Genomic DNA, 19,234 nt, shown 5'->3' with positions numbered 1-19,234 from the left:
GTGCATACTTTCTGAAGGCTCTGTAAATGTCAAGGGGGAGAGGAAGTCAACAATAGAAGAGAGAAGAAAGAAAAAAAAAAAATGTAGGATGATAACAGAATACTAATCGAGGATTTCATGTGAGTCACTTAGCAGATTCCCGTATGCTGATGCCTCTGATGCAGACTCTCTTATGGAGATCCTCTTATGGAGACTTTCTGATGCAGACTCTCTGATGCAGACTCTCTGATGCAGACTCTCTGATGCAGACTCTCTGATGCAGACTATCTGATGCAGACTCTCTGATGCAGACTCTCTGATGCAGACTCTCTGATGCAGACTCTCTGATGGAGACTCTCTGATGCAGACTCTCTGATGCAGACTCTCTGATGCAGACTCTCTGATGCAGACTCTCTGATGCAGACTCTCTTATGGAGACTCTCTGATGCAGACTCTCTGATGCAGACTCTCTTATGGAGACTCTCTGATGCAGACTCTCTGATGCAGACTCTCTTATGTAGACTCTCTTATGGAGACTCTCTGATGCAGACTCTCTGATGCAGACTCTCTTATGGAGACTCTCTGATGGAGACTCTCTGATGCAGACTCTCTGATGCAGACTCTCTTATGGAGACTCTCTTATGGAGACGCCTCTGATGCAGACTCTCTTATGGAGACTCTCTGATGCAGACTCTCTGATGCAGACTCTCTTATGCAGACTCTTATGGAGACTCGTATGGAGACGCCTCTGATGCAGACTCTCTGATTCTCTGATGCAGACTCTCTGATGCAGACTCTCTGATGCAGACTCTATGATGCAGACTCTATGATGCAGACTCTCTTATGCAGAGCGACTTACAGGAGCAATTAGGGCTAAGTGCCTTGCTCAAGGGAAAATTAACAAAAACACATTTTCTCACCTTGTTGGCTCTGGGATTCAAACCAACCTTTAATTTACTGGCCCAATGCTCTAACTGCTAGGCTACCTGGTTTAAAGTAGTGCACTATATAGGGAATAGGGTTCTGTAGGGCGCTGGTTTAAAGTAGTGCACTATATAGGGAATAGGGCTCTGGTCTAAAGTAGTGCACTATATAGGGAATAGGGTTCTGGTCTAAAGTAGTGCACTATATATAGGGAATAGGGTTCTGTAGGGCTCGTGTTAAAGTAGTGCACTATATAGGGGATAGGGTTCTGTAGGGCTCTGGTCTAAAGTAGTGCACTATATAGGGAATAGGGTTCTGTAGGGCTCTGGTCTAAAGTAGTGCCCTACATAGGGAATAGGGCTCTGGTCTAAAGTAGTGCACTATATAGGGAATAGTGCTCTGGTCTAAAGTAGTGCACTATATAGGGAATAGGGCTCTGGTCTAAAGTAGTGCACTATATAGGGAATAGGGCTCTGGTCTAAAGTAGTGCACTATATAGGGAATATAGGGCTCCGGGCAGCCGAGCGTAAATGGAGGAAAACTCGCCTCCCTGCGGACCTGACATCCTTTCACTCCCTCCTCTCTACATTTTCCTCTTCTCTCTCTGCTGCTAAAGCCACTTTCTACCACTCTAAATTCCAAGCATCTGCCTCTAACCCTAGGAAGCTCTTTGCAACCTTCTCCTCCCTCCTGAATCCTCCTCCCCCTCCCCCTCCTCCCTCTCTGCAGATGACCCGTCAACCATTTTGAAAAGAAGGTCGACGACATCCGATCCTCGTTTGCTAAGTCAAACGACACCGCTGGTTCTGCTCACACTGCCCTACCCTGTGCTCTGACCTCTTTCTCCCCTCTCTCTCCAGATGAAATCTCGCGTCTTGTGACGGCCGGCCGCCCTACAACCTGCCCGCTTGACCCTATCCCCTCCTCTCTTCTCCAGACCATTTCCGGAGACCTCCTCCCTTACCTCACCTCGCTCATCAACTCATCCCTGACCGCTGAGCTACGTCCCTTCCGTCTTCAAGAGAGCGAGAGTTGCACCCCTTCTGAAAAAACCTACACTCGATCCCTCCGATGTCAACAACTACAGACCAGTATCCCTTCTTTCTTTTCTCTCCAAAACTCTTGAACGTGCCGTCCTTGGCCAGCTCTCCCGCTATCTCTCTCAGAATGACCTTCTTGATCCAAATCAGTCAGGTTTCAAGACTAGTCATTCAACTGAGACTGCTCTTCTCTGTATCACGGAGGCGCTCCGCACTGCTAAAGCTAACTCTCTCTCCTCTGCTCTCATCCTTCTAGACCTATCGGCTGCCTTCGATACTGTGAACCATCAGATCCTCCTCTCCACCCTCTCCGAGTTGGGCATCTCCGGCGCGGCCCACGCTTGGATTGCGTCCTACCTGACAGGTCGCTCCTACCAGGTGGCGTGGCGAGAATCCGTCTCCACACCACGTGCTCTCACCACTGGTGTCCCCCAGGGCTCTGTTCTAGGCCCTCTCCTATTCTCGCTATACACCAAGTCACTTGGCTCTGTCATAACCTCACATGGTCTCTCCTATCATTGCTATGCAGACGACACACAATTAATCTTCTCCTTTCCCCCTTCTGATGACCAGGTGGCGAATCGCATCTCTGCATGTCTGGCAGACATATCCGTGTGGATGACGGATCACCACCTCAAGCTGAACCTCGGCAAGACGGAGCTGCTCTTCCTCCCGGGGAAGGACTGCCCGTTCCATGATCTCGCCATCACGGTTGACAACTCCATTGTGTCCTCCTCCCAGAGCGCTAAGAACCTTGGCGTGATCCTGGACAACACCCTGTCGTTCTCAACTAACATCAAGGCGGTGGCCCGTTCCTGTAGGTTCATGCTCTACAACATCCGCAGAGTACGACCCTGCCTCACACAGGAAGCGGCGCAGGTCCTAATCCAGGCACTTGTCATCTCCCGTCTGGATTACTGCAACTCGCTGTTGGCTGGGCTCCCTGCCTGTGCCATTAAACCCCTACAACTCATCCAGAACGCCGCAGCCCGTCTGGTGTTCAACCTTCCCAAGTTCTCTCACGTCACCCCGCTCCTCCGCTCCCTCCACTGGCTTCCAGTTGAAGCTCGCATCCGCTACAAGACCATGGTGCTTGCCTACGGAGCTGTGAGGGGAACGGCACCTCAGTACCTCCAGGCTCTGATCAGGCCCTACACCCAAACAAGGGCACTGCGTTCATCCACCTCTGGCCTGCTCGCCTCCCTACCACTGAGGAAGTACAGTTCCCGCTCAGCCCAGTCAAAACTGTTCGCTGCTCTGGCCCCCCAATGGTGGAACAAACTCCCTCACGACGCCAGGACAGCGGAGTCAATCACCACCTTCCGGAGACACCTGAAACCCCACCTCTTTAAGGAATACCTAGGATAGGATAAAGTAATCCCTCTCACCCCCCCTCCCCCTGAAAAGATTTAGATGCACTACTGTTCCACTGGAGGTCATAAGGTGAATGCACCAATTTGTAAGTCGCTCTGGATAAGAGCGTCTGCTAAATGACTTAAATGTAAATGTAAATGGAATAGGGCTCTGGTCTAAAGTAATGCACTATATAGGGAATAGGGCTCTGGTCTAAAGTAGTGCACTATATAGGGAATAGGGCTCCATTTGGGATGCACACTCTCTCTGTGTTGTAGGTGCTGTATACATGGGCACAGGTGTGTTTAAAACCCTGTCCTTTGATTGGCTGGTCCCTAGCCAGCTAAACATCGGCATAGGACTTGTAACACCAGGGTGGCGGGTTTGATTCCTGGGACCATAAATAAAATATAAATCGCTTTGGATAAAAAGTGTCTACTGAATGGAATATATTATAAACAGCCAATGAAAGTGGAGGCGAACAGTGAGATTCTGCGGGTGACAATGTCAGGATTGAATTGAAAAATGGTCACCTATAAAGTGCACTACTTTTGCCCTGGAATAGAAAGCCATTTCAGACGCAAACTTTGTCTCGCTGCCATCATTCCAAATACAAGAGCAGCACTCTATCCTCTTGACTACTGCTCTACCCTCTTGACTACTGCTTTACCCTCTTGACTACTGCTTTATCCTCTTGACTACTGCGTTATCCTCTTGACTACTGCTTTACCCTCTTGACTACTGCTTTACCCTCTTGACTACTGCTTTATCCTTTTGACTACTGCTTTATCCTTTTGACTACTGCTTTATCCTTTTGACTACTGCTCTACCCTCTTGACTACTGCTTTATCCTTTTGACTACTGCTCTACCCTCTTGACTACTGCTCTACCCTCTTGACTACTGCTCTACCCTCTTGACTACTGCTCTACCCTCTTGACTACTGCTCTACCCTCTTGACTACTGCTTTATCCTTTTGACTACTGCTCTACCCTCTTGACTACTGCTCTACCCTCTTGACTACTGCTCTACCCTCTTGAATACTGCTCTACCCTCTTGACTACTGCTCTACCCTCTTGAATACTGCTTTATCCTTTTGACTACTGCTTTATCCTTTTGACTACTGCTTTATCCTTTTGACTACTGCTTTATCCTTTTGACTACTGCTTTATCCTTTTGACTACTGCTTTATCCTTTTGACTACTGCTTTATCCTTTTGACTACTGCTCTACCCTCTTGACTACTGCTTTATCCTTTTGACTACTGCTCTACCCTCTTGACTACTGCGTTATCCTTTTGACTACTGCTTTATCCTTTTGACTACTGCGTTATCCTCTTGACTACTGCTTTATCCTTTTGACTACTGCTTTATCCTTTTGACTACTGCTCTACCCTCTTGACTACTGCTTTACCCTCTTGACTACTGCTCTACCCTCTTGACTACTGCTTTATCCTTTTGACTACTGCTCTACCCTCTTGACTACTGCGTTATCCTTTTGACTACTGCTTTATCCTTTTGACTACTGCGTTATCCTCTTGACTACTGCTTTATCCTTTTGACTACTGCTTTATCCTTTTGACTACTGCTCTACCCTCTTGACTACTGCTTTACCCTCTTGACTACTGCTCTACCCTCTTGACTACTGCTTTACCCTCTTGACTACTGCTCTATCCTCTTGACTACTGCTTTATCCTCTTGACTACTGCGTTATCCTCTTGACTACTGCTCTACCCTCTTGACTACTGCTCTACCCTCTTGACTACTGCTTTACCCTCTTGACTACTGCTTAATTATTATCATTTATGTATCTCTCTGTTTGAGGTCAACAGGTAGGTCTATCGTCATCCTTATAGGATCATTTATTTATCTCTCTGGATGAGGTCAACAGGTAGGTCTATCGTCATCATTATAGGATCATTTATTTATCTCTCTGGATGAGGTCAACAGGTAGGTCTATCGTCATCATTATAGGATCATTTATTTATCTCTCTGGATGAGGTCAACAGGTAGGTCTATCGTCATACAAACACATCTTCTTTTACAGGTGACACAACAGTAGACAACCGCTTGCTCACTGCTAACTAGTCATCGACTCTCACCCAAACCCTTCACATCGTTCTGCTTCCTGTCCGTCCGTTTCTCACTCAAAACACTGCAATGACACGTCGTTGTACTGACTATACCCACCAAAACCACATATCACTCTCACACACTACGAAGTTTCATTTCCTACCCCCATTCCCTCTCTCTCTCTCGCTCTCACCACATCTCACACATAAACCCCCAAACACACACACACACACACACACACACACACACACACACAGACACACACACACACACAGCTCTCTCGCACTATGACTGGTACCTCTTGTCTGGAGGAGGAAGTGCTTCCTGATTGGCTGTTGGAGCTTCCTGCATGGAGGTGATTGGATCAGGGATATTGGCAAAGTCATCTTGCTCTGCCAAACCAATAGCCAAAGAAAGAACCACCATCTTCCCTTCCCTGGCCAGCCGGAAAACAGACAAACAGAGAGAGAGAAAGAGGAGGAGAGAGACGCGGGGTAGAGGCAACGAAAATAAAGGAAGGAATCGAGGAGGAGGAATCAGGAGACATGGAGTGAGGGAATAGAGAAAGAGAATAAATAAAGGTCATAGATAGATCATAGGAGGTCATAGATAGGTCATAAAAGGTCATATATAGGTCATTTGATGTCATAGGTCATAGATGGTCATAGGAGGTCATATGAGGTCATAGATAGGTCATATGATGTCATAGGTCATATATATGTCATAGGAGGTTATAGGAGGTCAAAGATAGGTGAAATGAGGTCATAGGAGGTTTACGAAAATATAAAAAGAGAGCGAGAACAGGAAGAAAACAGAGAGATTACATGAGAGAAAACAGAGAGACAGCAGAAAACAGAGAGATTATATAAGAGATCCCAGAGAGACAGCAGAAAACAGAGATATTATATGAGAGAACCCAGAGAGACAGCAGAAAACAGAGAGATTATATGAGAGAACCCAGAGAGACAGCAGAAAACAGAGAGATTATATAAGAGAACCCAGAGAGACAGCAGAAAACAGAGATATTATATGAGAGAACCCAGAGAGACAGCAAAAAACAGATATTATATAAGAGAACACAGAGAGACAGCAGAAAACAGAGAGATTATATAAGAGAACCCAGAGAGACAGCAGAAAACAGAGATATTATATAAGAGAACCCATAGAGACAGCAGAAACCGGAGAGATTGTATAAGAGAACCCAGAGAACTAGTCAGAGGAGAAAAAGGTTCAGAAGACAAACCACCTTCAAACCTGCGGTGTCAAACTGACTTCCTGGAAGACTGAGTCCAGCACCTGCTGGATTTATCTCCTTCCTTCTACTTGACTGATCAATCAAGGTCACTGACTAGTTAGGAACTCTCCTAACGGGGTTGTCTAGGTCACTGACTAGTTAGGAACTCTGCTTACCGGGTTGTCGAGATCACTGACTAGTTAGGAACTCTCCTTACGGCATTGTCTAGGTCACTGACTAGTTAGGAACTCTCTTTACCAAGTTGTCTAGGTCACTGACTAGTTAGGAACTCTCTTTACCAGGTTGTCTAGGTAACTGACTAGTTAGGAACTCTCCTTACCAGGATGTCTAGGTCACTGACTAGTTAGGAACTCTCCTTACCGGGTTGTCTAGGTCACTGACTAGTTAGGAACTCTCTTTACCAGGTTGTCTAGGTCACTGACTAGTTAGGAACTCTCTTTACCAGGTTGTCTAGGTCACTGACTAGTTAGGAACTCTCCTTACGGGGTTATCTAGGTCACTGACTAGTTAGGAACTCTCCTTACCGGGTTGTCTAGGTCACTAATTAGTTAGGAACTCTCCTTACCTGGTTGTCTAGGTCACTGACTAGTTAGGAACTCTCCTTACCAGGTTGTCTAGGTCACTGACTAGTTAGGAACTCTCCTTACGGGGTTGTCTAGGTCACTGACTAGTTAGGAACTCTCCTTACGGGGTTGTCTAGGTCACTGACTAGTTAGGAACTCTGCTTACCGGGTTGTCTAGGTCACTGACTAGTTAGGAACTATCCTTACGGGGTTGTCTAGGTCACTGACTAGTTAGGAACTCTCCTTACGGGGTTGTCTAGGTCACTGACTAGTTAGGAACTCTGCTTACCGGGTTGTCATGGTCACTGACTAGTTAGGAACTCTCCTTACGGGGTTGTCTAGGTCACTGACTAGTTAGGAACTCTCCTTACCAGGTTGTCTAGGTCACTGACTAGTTAGGAACTATCCTTACGGGGTTGTCTAGGTCACTGACTAGTTAGGAACTCTCCTTACGGGGTTGTCTAGGTCACTAATTAGTTAGGAACTCTCCTTACGGGGTTGTCTAGGTCACTGACTAGTTAGGAACTCTCCTTACCAGGTTGTCTAGGTCACTAACTAGTTAGGAACTCTCCTTACCGGGTTGTCTAGGTCACTGACTAGTTAGGAACTCTCCTTACGGGGTTGTCTAGGTCACTGACTAGTTAGGAACTCTCCTTACCGGGTTGTCTAGGTCACTGACTAGTTAGGAACTCTCCTTACCGGGTTGTCTAGGTCACTGACTAGTTAGGAACTCTCCTAACGGGGTTGTCTAGGTCACTGACTAGTTAGGAACTCTCCTTACGGGGTTGTCTAGGTCACTGACTAGTTAGGAACTCTCCTTACCAGGTTGTCTAGGTCACTGACTAGTTAGGAACTCTCCTAACGGGGTTTGCCAGGTCACTGACTAGTTAGGAACTCTCCTAACGGGGTTGTCTAGGTCACTGACTAGTTAGGAACTCTCATAACGGGGTTTGTCTAGGTCACTGACTAGTTAGGAACTCTCCTAATGGGGTTGTCTAGGTCACTGACTAGTTAGGAACTCTCCTAACGGGGTTTGTCTAGGTCACTGACTAGTTAGGAACTCTCCTATCGGGGTTTGTCTAGGTCACTGACTAGTTAGGAACTCTCCTAACGGCGTTGTCTAGGTCACTGACTAGTTAGGAACTCTCCTAACGGGGTTTTCTAGGTCTTAATTCGACACAAATGAAAAGGTAATAACAAAAGCCATGCAGCAGACTCAGGGCCTTCAGGAATTGTGTTTGACACCTATGCCACAGACCTTATTCACAGCTAAACATTTGATCCTAGACGACTATCGTGTAAACAAACGTTAGTCAATGAATAATCTAGCACACCCAGAAATAAAATATTGCACAATTTTCTACGACAAAAGATACTAAAAGAAACTAGTTAAGTCTCCAGTTGCTTTTATAGTCCTCGCATCCCAAAGTCTGTTGACAGACGCTCCGATACCATTTATGTTACAAAGCGTCTGTCAACAAGAGATTTGTTCGTGGTCGCCGTGTGAATAAGGTCTATTAGTCCCCCGTAGTGTCTGATCCAGGGAGGGATATTACAACAGGATTGTGTTGAAAAGTTCCAGCTAGTTTAACATTATTATTATAGAGTGAATGATTTAACACAGTAACACATATGATATATTCTAATGTAAAATAGAACTAATTACCGAGGCATTGATGCTGTGGTGATGACTGTGGTATTCCTCACAACTCATACTGTATGTAGCAACACATACAGTACACACTGGCATACACAGACACACACACGCACGCACACACACCCTACAGAGAGACCCACACACCCTACAGAGACCCACACACCATACAGAGAGACCCACACACCCTACAGAGACCCACACACCCCACAGAGACCCACACACCCTACAGAGACCCACACACCCTACAGGGAGACCCACACACCCTACAGAGACCCACACACCCTACAGAGACCCACACACCCTACAGAGACCCACACACCCTACAGAGAGACCCACACACCCTACAGAGAGACCCACACACCCTACAGAGAGACCCACACACCCTACAGAGAGACACACACCCTACAGAGAGACCCACACACCCTACAGAGACCCCACACCCTACAGAGACCCACACACCCTACAGAGACCCACACCCTACAGAGACCCACACACCCTACAGAGACCCACACACCCTACAGAGAGAGAGACCCACACACCCTACAGAGAGACCCACACACCCTACAGAGACACACACACGCACACACACGCACATACGCACACGCACGCACACACACACACACACACACACACACACACACACACACACACACACACACACACACACACACACACACACCTACAGAGACACACACACACACGCACGTACGCACACACGCACATACGCACACGCACGCACACACGCACGCACGCACGCACGCACGCACGCACACACACACACACACACACACACACACCCTACAGAGAGACCCACACACACAGACCCTACAGAGACCCACACACACACACCCTGCAGAGACACACACACACCCTACAGTAATTTATTCAGTAATTTAATCTCTGCCTTCTGCAATCCCTCAAGACGTACCTTCTTCATCCAGCATCTCTCTCTCTCTCTCCTCACTCACCTTGTCCCTCTCCTTCTCTCCCTCTCCATCTCTCTCTCCTTCCTCCAGAGTTGAGGTTTCATTAAGCATCATTAACGAGGTCAAGACTGGCTGATTGTTTCTATTTAAGTGTCACAGTTTCCTGAGGTGCTTGGTGTGTGTCAACCTTTTCTGGGTCACTGCACTCTCTATCTCTCTCTGTCTCTCTCCCCCTTTATCTCACCCCCCCCTCTCTCTCTCTTTCTCTCTCTCTATCTCTCTGTCTCTCTCCCCCTCTATCTCTCCCTCACTTCTCTCTCTCTCTCTCTCTCTCTCTCTCTGTCTCTCTCCCCTCTCTCTCTCTCTCTCTCGCTCTCTCTCTCGCTCTCTCTCTCTCCTCTCTCTCTCTCTCTCTCTCTCTCCTTCCCTATCCCTTTCTTTTCTTCTACTCTCTTCCGCAACGACAATCCCTCTCTCTTCAAAACCCTTTCCTTCATCCCTCTGTCCCTCCATTCCTCTCCTAGGTTTTAGGATTTGACCAGCTCTCTGCTCTCATAATTCCCCTCTTTCGTCTCTTCTTGTCAGCCCTACCTCTTCTTGTTGTCAGCCCTACCTCTTCTTGTTGTCAGCCCTACCTCTGTTCTCTCTTATGTCTCCTACCTAACCTGTCTCCTACTTAACGTGCCTCCTATCTAACCTGTCTCCTACCTCCCTGTCTCCTATCTAACCTGTCTCCTACCTCCCTGTCTCCTACCTCCCTGTCTCCTACCTTCCTGTCTCCTGTCTCCTATGTAACCTGTCTCCTATCTAACCTGTCTCCTTCCTAACCTGTCTCCTACCTCCCTGTCTCCTACCTCCCTGTCTCCTACCTTCCTGTCTCCTGTCTCCCTGTCTCCTGTCTCCTATGTAACCTATCTCCTATCTAACCTTTCTCCTACCTAACTTGTCTCCTACCTCCCTGTTTCCTACCTAACCGGTCTCCTACCTCCCTGTCTCCTACCTAACCTGTCTCCTACCTCCCTGTCTCCTACCTAACCGGTCTCCTACCTCCCTGTCTCCTACCTCCCTGTCTCCTACCTCCTATGTAACCTGTCTCCTATCTAACCTGTCTCCTATCTAACCTGTCTCCTATCTAACCTGTCTCCTTCCTAACCCGTCTCCTATCTAACCTGTCTCCTTCCTAACCTGTCTCCTACCTCCCTGTCTCCTACCTCCTATGTAACCTGTCTCCTATCTAACCTGTCTCCCATCTAACCTGTCTCCTATCTAACCTGTCTCCTGCCTCCCTGTCTCCTATCTAACCTGTCTCCTTCCTAACCTGTCTCCTACCTCCCTGTCTCCTGTCTCCTATCTAACCTGTCTCCTTCCTAACCTGTCTCCTATCTAACCTGTCTCCTTCCTAACCTGTCTCCTACCTCCCTGTCTCCTACCTCCCTGTCTCCTGTTTCCTATGTAACCTGTCTCCTATCTAACCTGTCTCCTTCCTAACCTGTCTCCTACCTCCCTGTCTCCTACCTCCTATGTAACCGGTCTCCTATCTAACCTGTCTCCTACCTCCCTGTCTCCTGTCTCCTATGTAACCTGTCTCCTACCTCCCTGTCTCCTACCTCCCTGTCTCCTGTCTCCTATCTAACCTTTCTCCTACCTCCCTGTCTCCTACCTCCCTGTCTCCTATCTAACCTGTCTCCTACCTCCCTTTCTCCTACCTCCCTGTCTCCTATCTAACCTGTCTCCTTCCTAGCCTGTCTCCTACCTCCCTGTCTCCTACCTCCCTGTCTCCTACCTCCTATGTAACCTGTCTCCTATCTAACTTGTCTCCTCCCTAACCTGTCTCCTATCTAACCTGTCTCCTATCTAACCTGTCTCCTATCTAACCTGTCTCCTGCCTCCCTGTCTCCTATCTAACCTGTCTCCTTCCTAACCTGTCTCCTACCTCCCTGTCTCCTGTCTCCTATCTAACCTGTCTCCTTCCTAACCTGTCTCCTATCTAACCTGTCTCCTTCCTAACCTGTCTCCTACCTAACCTGTCTCCTGTCTCCTATCTAACCTGTCTCCTTCCTAACCTGTCTCCTTCCTAACCTGTCTCCTTCCTAACCTGTCTCCTATCTAACCTGTCTCCAATCTAACCTGTCTCCTTCCTAACCTGTCTCCTATCTAACCTGTCTCCTACCTAACCTGTCTCCTATCTAACCTGTCTCCTACCTAACCTGTCTCCTATCTAACCTGTCTCCTATCTAACCTGTCTCCTACCTCCCTGTCTCCTGTCTCCTACCTAACCTGTCTCCTACCTAACCTGTCTCCTATCTAACCTGTCTCCTATCTAACCTGTCTCCTGTCTCCTATCTAACCTGTCTCCTGTCTCCTATCTAACCTGTCTCCTGTCTCCTATCTAACCTGTCTCCTGTCTCCTATCTTACCTGTCTCCTGTCTCCTATCTAACCTGTCTCCTGTCTCCTATCTAACCTGTCTCCTGTCTCCTATCTAACCTGTCTCCTGTCTAACCTGTCTCATATCTAACCTGTCACCTGTCTCCTATCTAACCTGTCTCCTACCTAACCTGTCTCCTATCTAACCTGTCTCCTATCTAACCTGTTTCCTGTCTAACCTGTCTCCTATCTAACCTGTCTCCTACCTAACCTGTCTCCTACCTAACCTGTATCCTGTCTAACCTGTATCCTGTCTAACCTGTCTCCTACCTAACCTGTCTCCTACCTCCCTGTCTCCTACCTAACCGGTCTCCTACCTCCCTGTCTCCTACCTAACCTGTCTCCTTCCTAACCTGTCTCCTACCTCCCTGTCTCCTACCTCCTATCTAACCTGTCTCCTATCTAACCTGTCTCCTACCTCCCTGTCTCCTACCTAACCTGTCTCCTGTCTCCCTGTCTCCTGTCTCCTATGTAACCTGTCTCCTACCTCCCTGTCTCCTACCTAACCTGTCTCCTATCTAACCTGTCTCCTACCTCCCTGTCTCCTACCTCCCTATCTAACCTGTCTCCTACCTCCCTGTCTCCTACCGCCCTGTCTCCTACCTCCCTGTCTCCTACCTCCCTGTCTCCTGTCTCCTATGGAACCTGTCTCCTACCTCCCTGTCTCCTACCTAACCTGTCTCCTATATAACCTGTCTCCTACCTCCCTGTCTCCTATCTAACCTGTCTCCTACCTCCCTGTCTCCTACCTCCCTGTCTCCTACCTCCCTGTCTCCTACCTAACCTGTCTCCTACCTCCTATGTAACCGGTCTCCTATCTAACCTGTCTCCTACCTCCCTGTCTCCTACCTCCCTGTCTCCTGTCTCCTATGTAACCTGTCTCCTACCTCCCTGTCTCCTACCTCCCTGTCTCCTGTCTCCTATCTAACCTTTCTCCTACCTCCCTGTCTCCTACCTCCCTGTCTCCTATCTAACCTGTCTCCTACCTCCCTTTCTCTTACCTCCCTGTCTCCTATCTAACCTGTCTCCTTCCTAGCCTGTCTCCTACCTCCCTGTCTCCTACCTCCCTGTCTCCTACCTCCTATGTAACCTGTCTCCTATCTAACTTGTCTCCTCCCTAACCTGTCTCCTATCTAACCTGTCTCCTATCTAACCTGTCTCCTATCTAACCTGTCTCCTGCCTCCCTGTCTCCTATCTAACCTGTCTCCTTCCTAACCTGTCTCCTACCTCCCTGTCTCCTGTCTCCTATCTAACCTGTCTCCTTCCTAACCTGTCTCCTATCTAACCTGTCTCCTTCCTAACCTGTCTCCTACCTAACCTGTCTCCTGTCTCCTACCTAACCTGTCTCCTGTCTCCTATCTAACCTGTCTCCTTCCTAACCTGTCTCCTTCCTAACCTGTCTCCTTCCTAACCTGTCTCCTATCTAACCTGTCTCCTATCTAACCTGTCTCCTTCCTAACCTGTCTCCTATCTAACCTGTCTCCTACCTAACCTGTCTCCTATCTAACCTGTCTCCTATCTAACCTGTCTCCTACCTAACCTGTCTCCTATCTAACCTGCCTCCTATCTAACCTGTCTCCTACCTCCCTGTCTCCTGTCTCCTACCTAACCTGTCTCCTATCTAACCTGTCTCCTATCTAACCTGTCTCCTGTCTCCTATCTAACCTGTCTCCTGTCTCCTATCTAACCTGTCTCCTGTCTCCTATCTAACCTGTCTCCTGTCTCCTATCTTACCTGTCTCCTGTCTCCTATCTAACCTGTCTCCTGTCTCCTATCTAACCTGTCTCCTGTCTCCTATCTAACCTGTCTCCTGTCTAACCTGTCTCATATCTAACCTGTCTCCTATCTAACCTGTCTCCTACCTAACCTGTCTCCTATCTAACCTGTCTCCTATCTAACCTGTCTCCTGTCTAACCTGTTTCCTATCTAACCTGTCTCCTACCTAACCTGTCTCCTACCTAACCTGTATCCTGTCTAACCTGTCTCCTACCTCCCTGTCTCCTACCTAACCTGTCTCCTACCTCCCTGTCTCCTACCTAACCGGTCTCCTACCTCCCTGTCTCCTACCTAACCTGTCTCCTTCCTAACCTGTCTCCTACCTCCCTGTCTCCTACCTCCTATCTAACCTGTCTCCTATCTAACCTGTCTCCTATCTAACCTGTCTCCTACCTCCCTGTCTCCTACCTAACCTGTCTCCTGTCTCCCTGTCTCCTGTCTCCTATGTAACCTGTCTCCTACCTCCCTGTCTCCTACCTAACCTGTCTCCTATCTAACCTGTCTCCTACCTCCCTGTCTCCTACCTCCCTATCTAACCTGTCTCCTACCTCCCTGTCTCCTACCGCCCTGTCTCCTACCTCCCTGTCTCCTACCTCCCTGTCTCCTGTCTCCTATGTAACCTGTCTCCTACCTCCCTGTCTCCTACCTAACCTGTCTCCTATATAACCTGTCTCCTACCTCCCTGTCTCCTATCTAACCTGTCTCCTACCTCCCTGTCTCCTACCTCCCTGTCTCCTACCTCCCTGTCTCCTACCTAACCTGTCTCCTACCTAACCTGTCTCCTACCTAACCTGTCTCCTACCTAACCTGTCTCCTATCTAACCTGTCTCCTACCTCCCTGTCTCCTATCTAACCTGTCTCCTACCTCCCTGTCTCCTGTCTCCTATGTAACCTGTCTCCTATCTAACCTGTCTCCTACCTCCCTGTCTCCTATCTAACCTGTCTCCTACCTCCCTGTATTCTATCTAACCTGTATTCTATCTAACCTGTATTCTATCTCCCTGTATTCTATCTCCCTGTATTCTATCTAACCTGTATTCTATCTAACCTGTATTCTATCTAACCTGTATTCTATCTCCCTGTATTCTATCTAACCTGTATTTTATCTAACCTGTACTCTATCTAACCTGTAACCCTAGTCCACCTCATCATGCTCATACTATACCTCATTTTTAAATGTACATAACATAACAGTGACAGTACATAACATGACAGTACATAACATAACAGTAACAGTACATAACATGACAGTACATAACATAACAGTAACAGTACATAACATGACAGTACATAACATGACAGTACATAACATGACAGTACATAACATGACAGTAACAGTACATAACGACAGTAACAGTACATAACATGACAGTAACAGTACATAACATAACAGTAACAGTACATAACATGACAGTACATAACATAACAGTAACAGTACATAACATGACAGTACATAACATAACAGTAACAGTACATAACATGACAGTACATAACATGACAGTACATAACATGACAGTACATAACATGACAGTAACAGTACATAACGACAGTAACAGTACATAACATGACAGTAACAGTACATAACATAACAGTAACAGTACATAACATGACAGTAACAGTACATAACATGACAGTACATAACATGACAGTACATAACATAACAGTAACAGTACATAACATGACAGTAACAGTACATAACATGACAGTACATAACATGACAGTACATAACATAACAGTAACAGTACATAACATGACAGTACATAACATGACAGTAACAGTACATAACATGACAGTACATAACATGACAGTAACAGTACATAACATGACAGTACATAACATGACAGTAACAGTACATAACATGACAGTACATAACATGACAGTAACAGTACATAACATGACAGTACATAACATAACAGTAACAGTACATAACATGACAGTAACAGTACATAACATGACAGTACATAACATGACAGTACATAACATGACAGTAACAGTACATAACATAACAGTACATAACATGACAGTACATAACATGCCAGTACATAACATGACAGTAACAGTACATACCATGACAGTACATAACATGACAGTAACAGTACATGACAGTAACAGTACATAACATAACAGTAACAGTACATAACATGACAGTACATAACATAACAGTAACAGTACATAACATAACAGTAACAGTACATAACATGACAGTAACAGTACATAACATAACAGTAACAGTACATAACATAACAGTACATAACATGACAGTACATAACATAACATGACAGTACATAACATAACATTAACAGTACATAACATAACAGTAACAGTACATAACATAACAGTAACAGTACATAACATGACAGTAACAGTACATAACATGACAGTACATAACATAACATTAACAGTACATAACATAACAGTAACAGTACATAACATGACAGTAACAGTACATAACATGACAGTACATAACATAACAGTAACAGTACATAACATAACAGTAACAGTACATAACATAACAGTAACAGTACATAACATGACAGTAACAGTACATAACATGACAGTAACAGTACATAACATGACAGTAACAGTACATAACATGACAGTAACAGTACATAACATAACAGTAACAGTACATAACATAACAGTAACAGTACATAACATAACAGTACATAACATGACAGTACATAACATGACAGTAACAGTACATAACATGACAGTAACAGTACATAACATAACAGTAACAGTACATAACATAACAGTACATAACATGACAGTACATAACATGACAGTAACAGTACATAACATGACAGTAACAGTACATAACATGACAGTACATAACATGACAGTAACAGTACATAACATGACAGTACATAACATAACATGACATGACAGTAACAGTAACAGTACATAACATGACAGTACATAACATAACATGACATGACAGTAACAGTAACAGTACATAACATGACAGTACATAACATAACAGTAACAGTACATAACATAACATGACAGTACATAACAAAACAGTAACAGTACATAACATGACAGTACATAACATGACAGTACATAACATGACAGTAACAGTACATAACATGACAGTACATAACATAACAGTAACAGTACATAACATGACAGTACATAACATGACAGTAACAGTACATAACATAACAGTAACAGTACATAACATAACAGTAACAGTACATAACATGACAGTACATAACATGACAGTACATAACATAACAGTAACAGTACATAACATGACAGTAACAGTACATAACATAACATGACAGTACATAACATAACAGTAACAGTACATAACATGACAGTACATAACATGACAGTACATAACATGACAGTAACAGTACATAACATGACAGTAACAGTACATAACATGACAGTACATAACATGACAGTACATAACATAACAGTAACAGTACATAACATGACAGTAACAGTACATAACATAACATGACAGTACATAACATAACAGTAACAGTACATAACATGACAGTACATAACAGTGACAGTACATAACATGACAGTAACAGTACATAACATGACAGTAACAGTACATAACATAACAGTAACAGTACATAACATAACATGACATGACAGTAACAGTAACAGTACATAACATGACAGTAACAGTACATAACATGACAGTAACAGTACATAACATAACAGTAACATGATAGTAACAGTACATAACATAACAGTAACAGTACATAACATGACCACCCTCTCTCTCTCTCCACCACCCTCTCCCTCTCTCCACAACCATATCTCCACCACCCTCTCTCTCTCTCCACCACCCTCTCCCTCTCTCCACCACCCACTATCTCTTTCCACCACCTCCTCTCTCTCTCCACCAACCTCTCTCTCTCTCCACCACCTCTCTCTTCCTCTCCACCACGCTCTCTCTCCCTCTACACCACCCTCTCTCTCCACCACCCCTCTCTCTCTCCACCACCCCTCTCTCTCTCCACCCCCTCTCTCTCTCCACCCCTCTCTCTCTCCACCCCCTCTCTCTCCACCACCCTCTCTCTCTCCACCACCCTCTATTTATCTCCACCACCCCTCTCTCTCTCCACCACCCCCTCTCTCTCCACCACCCTCTCTCTCTCCACCACCCTCTCTCTCTCTCCACCACCCTCTCTCTCTCTCCACCACCCCCTCTCTCTCTCCACCACCCTCTCTCTCTCTCCACCACCCCCCTCTCTCTCCACCACCCCTCTCTCTCTCAACCACCCTTTTTCTCTCTCCACCACCCTCTCTCTCTCTCCACCCTCTTTCCACCACCCTCTCTCTCGCTCTCCACCACTTGATCTCTCTCCTCCACCCCCTCTCCCTCTCCACCACCTCTCTCTCTCAACCCTCTCTCCCTCTCCACCACCCTCTATCTCTCTCCACCACCATCTCTCGCTCTCCACCACCCCCTCTCTCTCTCCACCCTCTCTCTCTCCCCACCCTCTCTCTCCCCACCCTCTCTCCTTCTCCCCACCCTCTCTCTCTCCACCACCCTTTCTCCCTCTCCACCACCTTCTCTCCCTCTCCACCACCCTCTCTCTCACCCCCTATATCTCTCCCCCACGCTTTCTCTCTCTCCACCACCTCTCCCTATCCCTCTCCACCACCCTATGTCTCTCTCCATCACCATCTCTCCTCTCCACCACCCTTCTCTCTCGCTCCCACCACCCTCTATCTCTTCACTCTCTCTCTCCACCACCCCCTCTCTCTCCACCACCTCTCTCTCTCCACCACCCTCTCTCTCTCCACCACCCTCTCTCTCTCTCCACCACCCCCTCTCTCCACCACCCTCTCTCTCTCCACCAACCTCTCTCTCTCTCCACCACCCTCTCTCTCTCCACTCTCTCTCCACCACCCTCTGTCTCTCTCGCCACCCTCTCTCCACCACTCTCTCTCTCTCCACCACCCCCTCTCTCTCTCAACCACCCCTTTTCTCTCTCCACCACCCTCTCTCTCTCTCCACCCTCTTTCCACCACCCTCTCTCTCGCTCTCCACCACTTGATCTCTCTCCTCCACCCCCTCTGCCTCTCCACCACCTTCTCTCTCTCAACCCTCTCTCCCTCTCCACCACCCTCTATCTCTCTCCACCACCATCTCTCGCTCTCCACCACCCCCCTCTCTCTCTCCACCCTCTCTCTCTCCCCCACCCTCTCTCTCCCCACCCTCTCTCCTTCTCCCCCACCCCCTCTCTCTCTCCACCACCCTTTCTCCCTCTCCACCACCTTCTCTCCCTCTCCACC

The 19,234-nt window shown here is 46.8% G+C and overlaps 1 protein-coding gene across 1 annotated transcript in view; it reads right to left on the bottom strand.

Moving 5' to 3' along the window:
- Positions 1 to 19,234, bottom strand: part of LOC115124304 (synaptotagmin-7-like) — a 264,926-nt gene that overhangs the window by 94,988 nt on the left and 150,704 nt on the right. Inside the window, exon 6 of the mRNA XM_065002754.1 lies at positions 5,664 to 5,801. Within this exon, the coding sequence (XP_064858826.1) occupies positions 5,664 to 5,801 (138 nt within the window). The remainder of the gene's footprint in view (positions 1 to 5,663; positions 5,802 to 19,234) is intronic.

The sequence above is a fragment of the Oncorhynchus nerka genome, linkage group LG17 (genome assembly GCF_034236695.1).
Source record: "Oncorhynchus nerka isolate Pitt River linkage group LG17, Oner_Uvic_2.0, whole genome shotgun sequence".
Classification (NCBI taxonomy): Eukaryota; Metazoa; Chordata; class Actinopteri; order Salmoniformes; family Salmonidae; genus Oncorhynchus; species Oncorhynchus nerka.
Note: the sequence above shows the minus strand (reverse complement) of the source record. Positions and strands in the feature narration are given on the sequence as shown.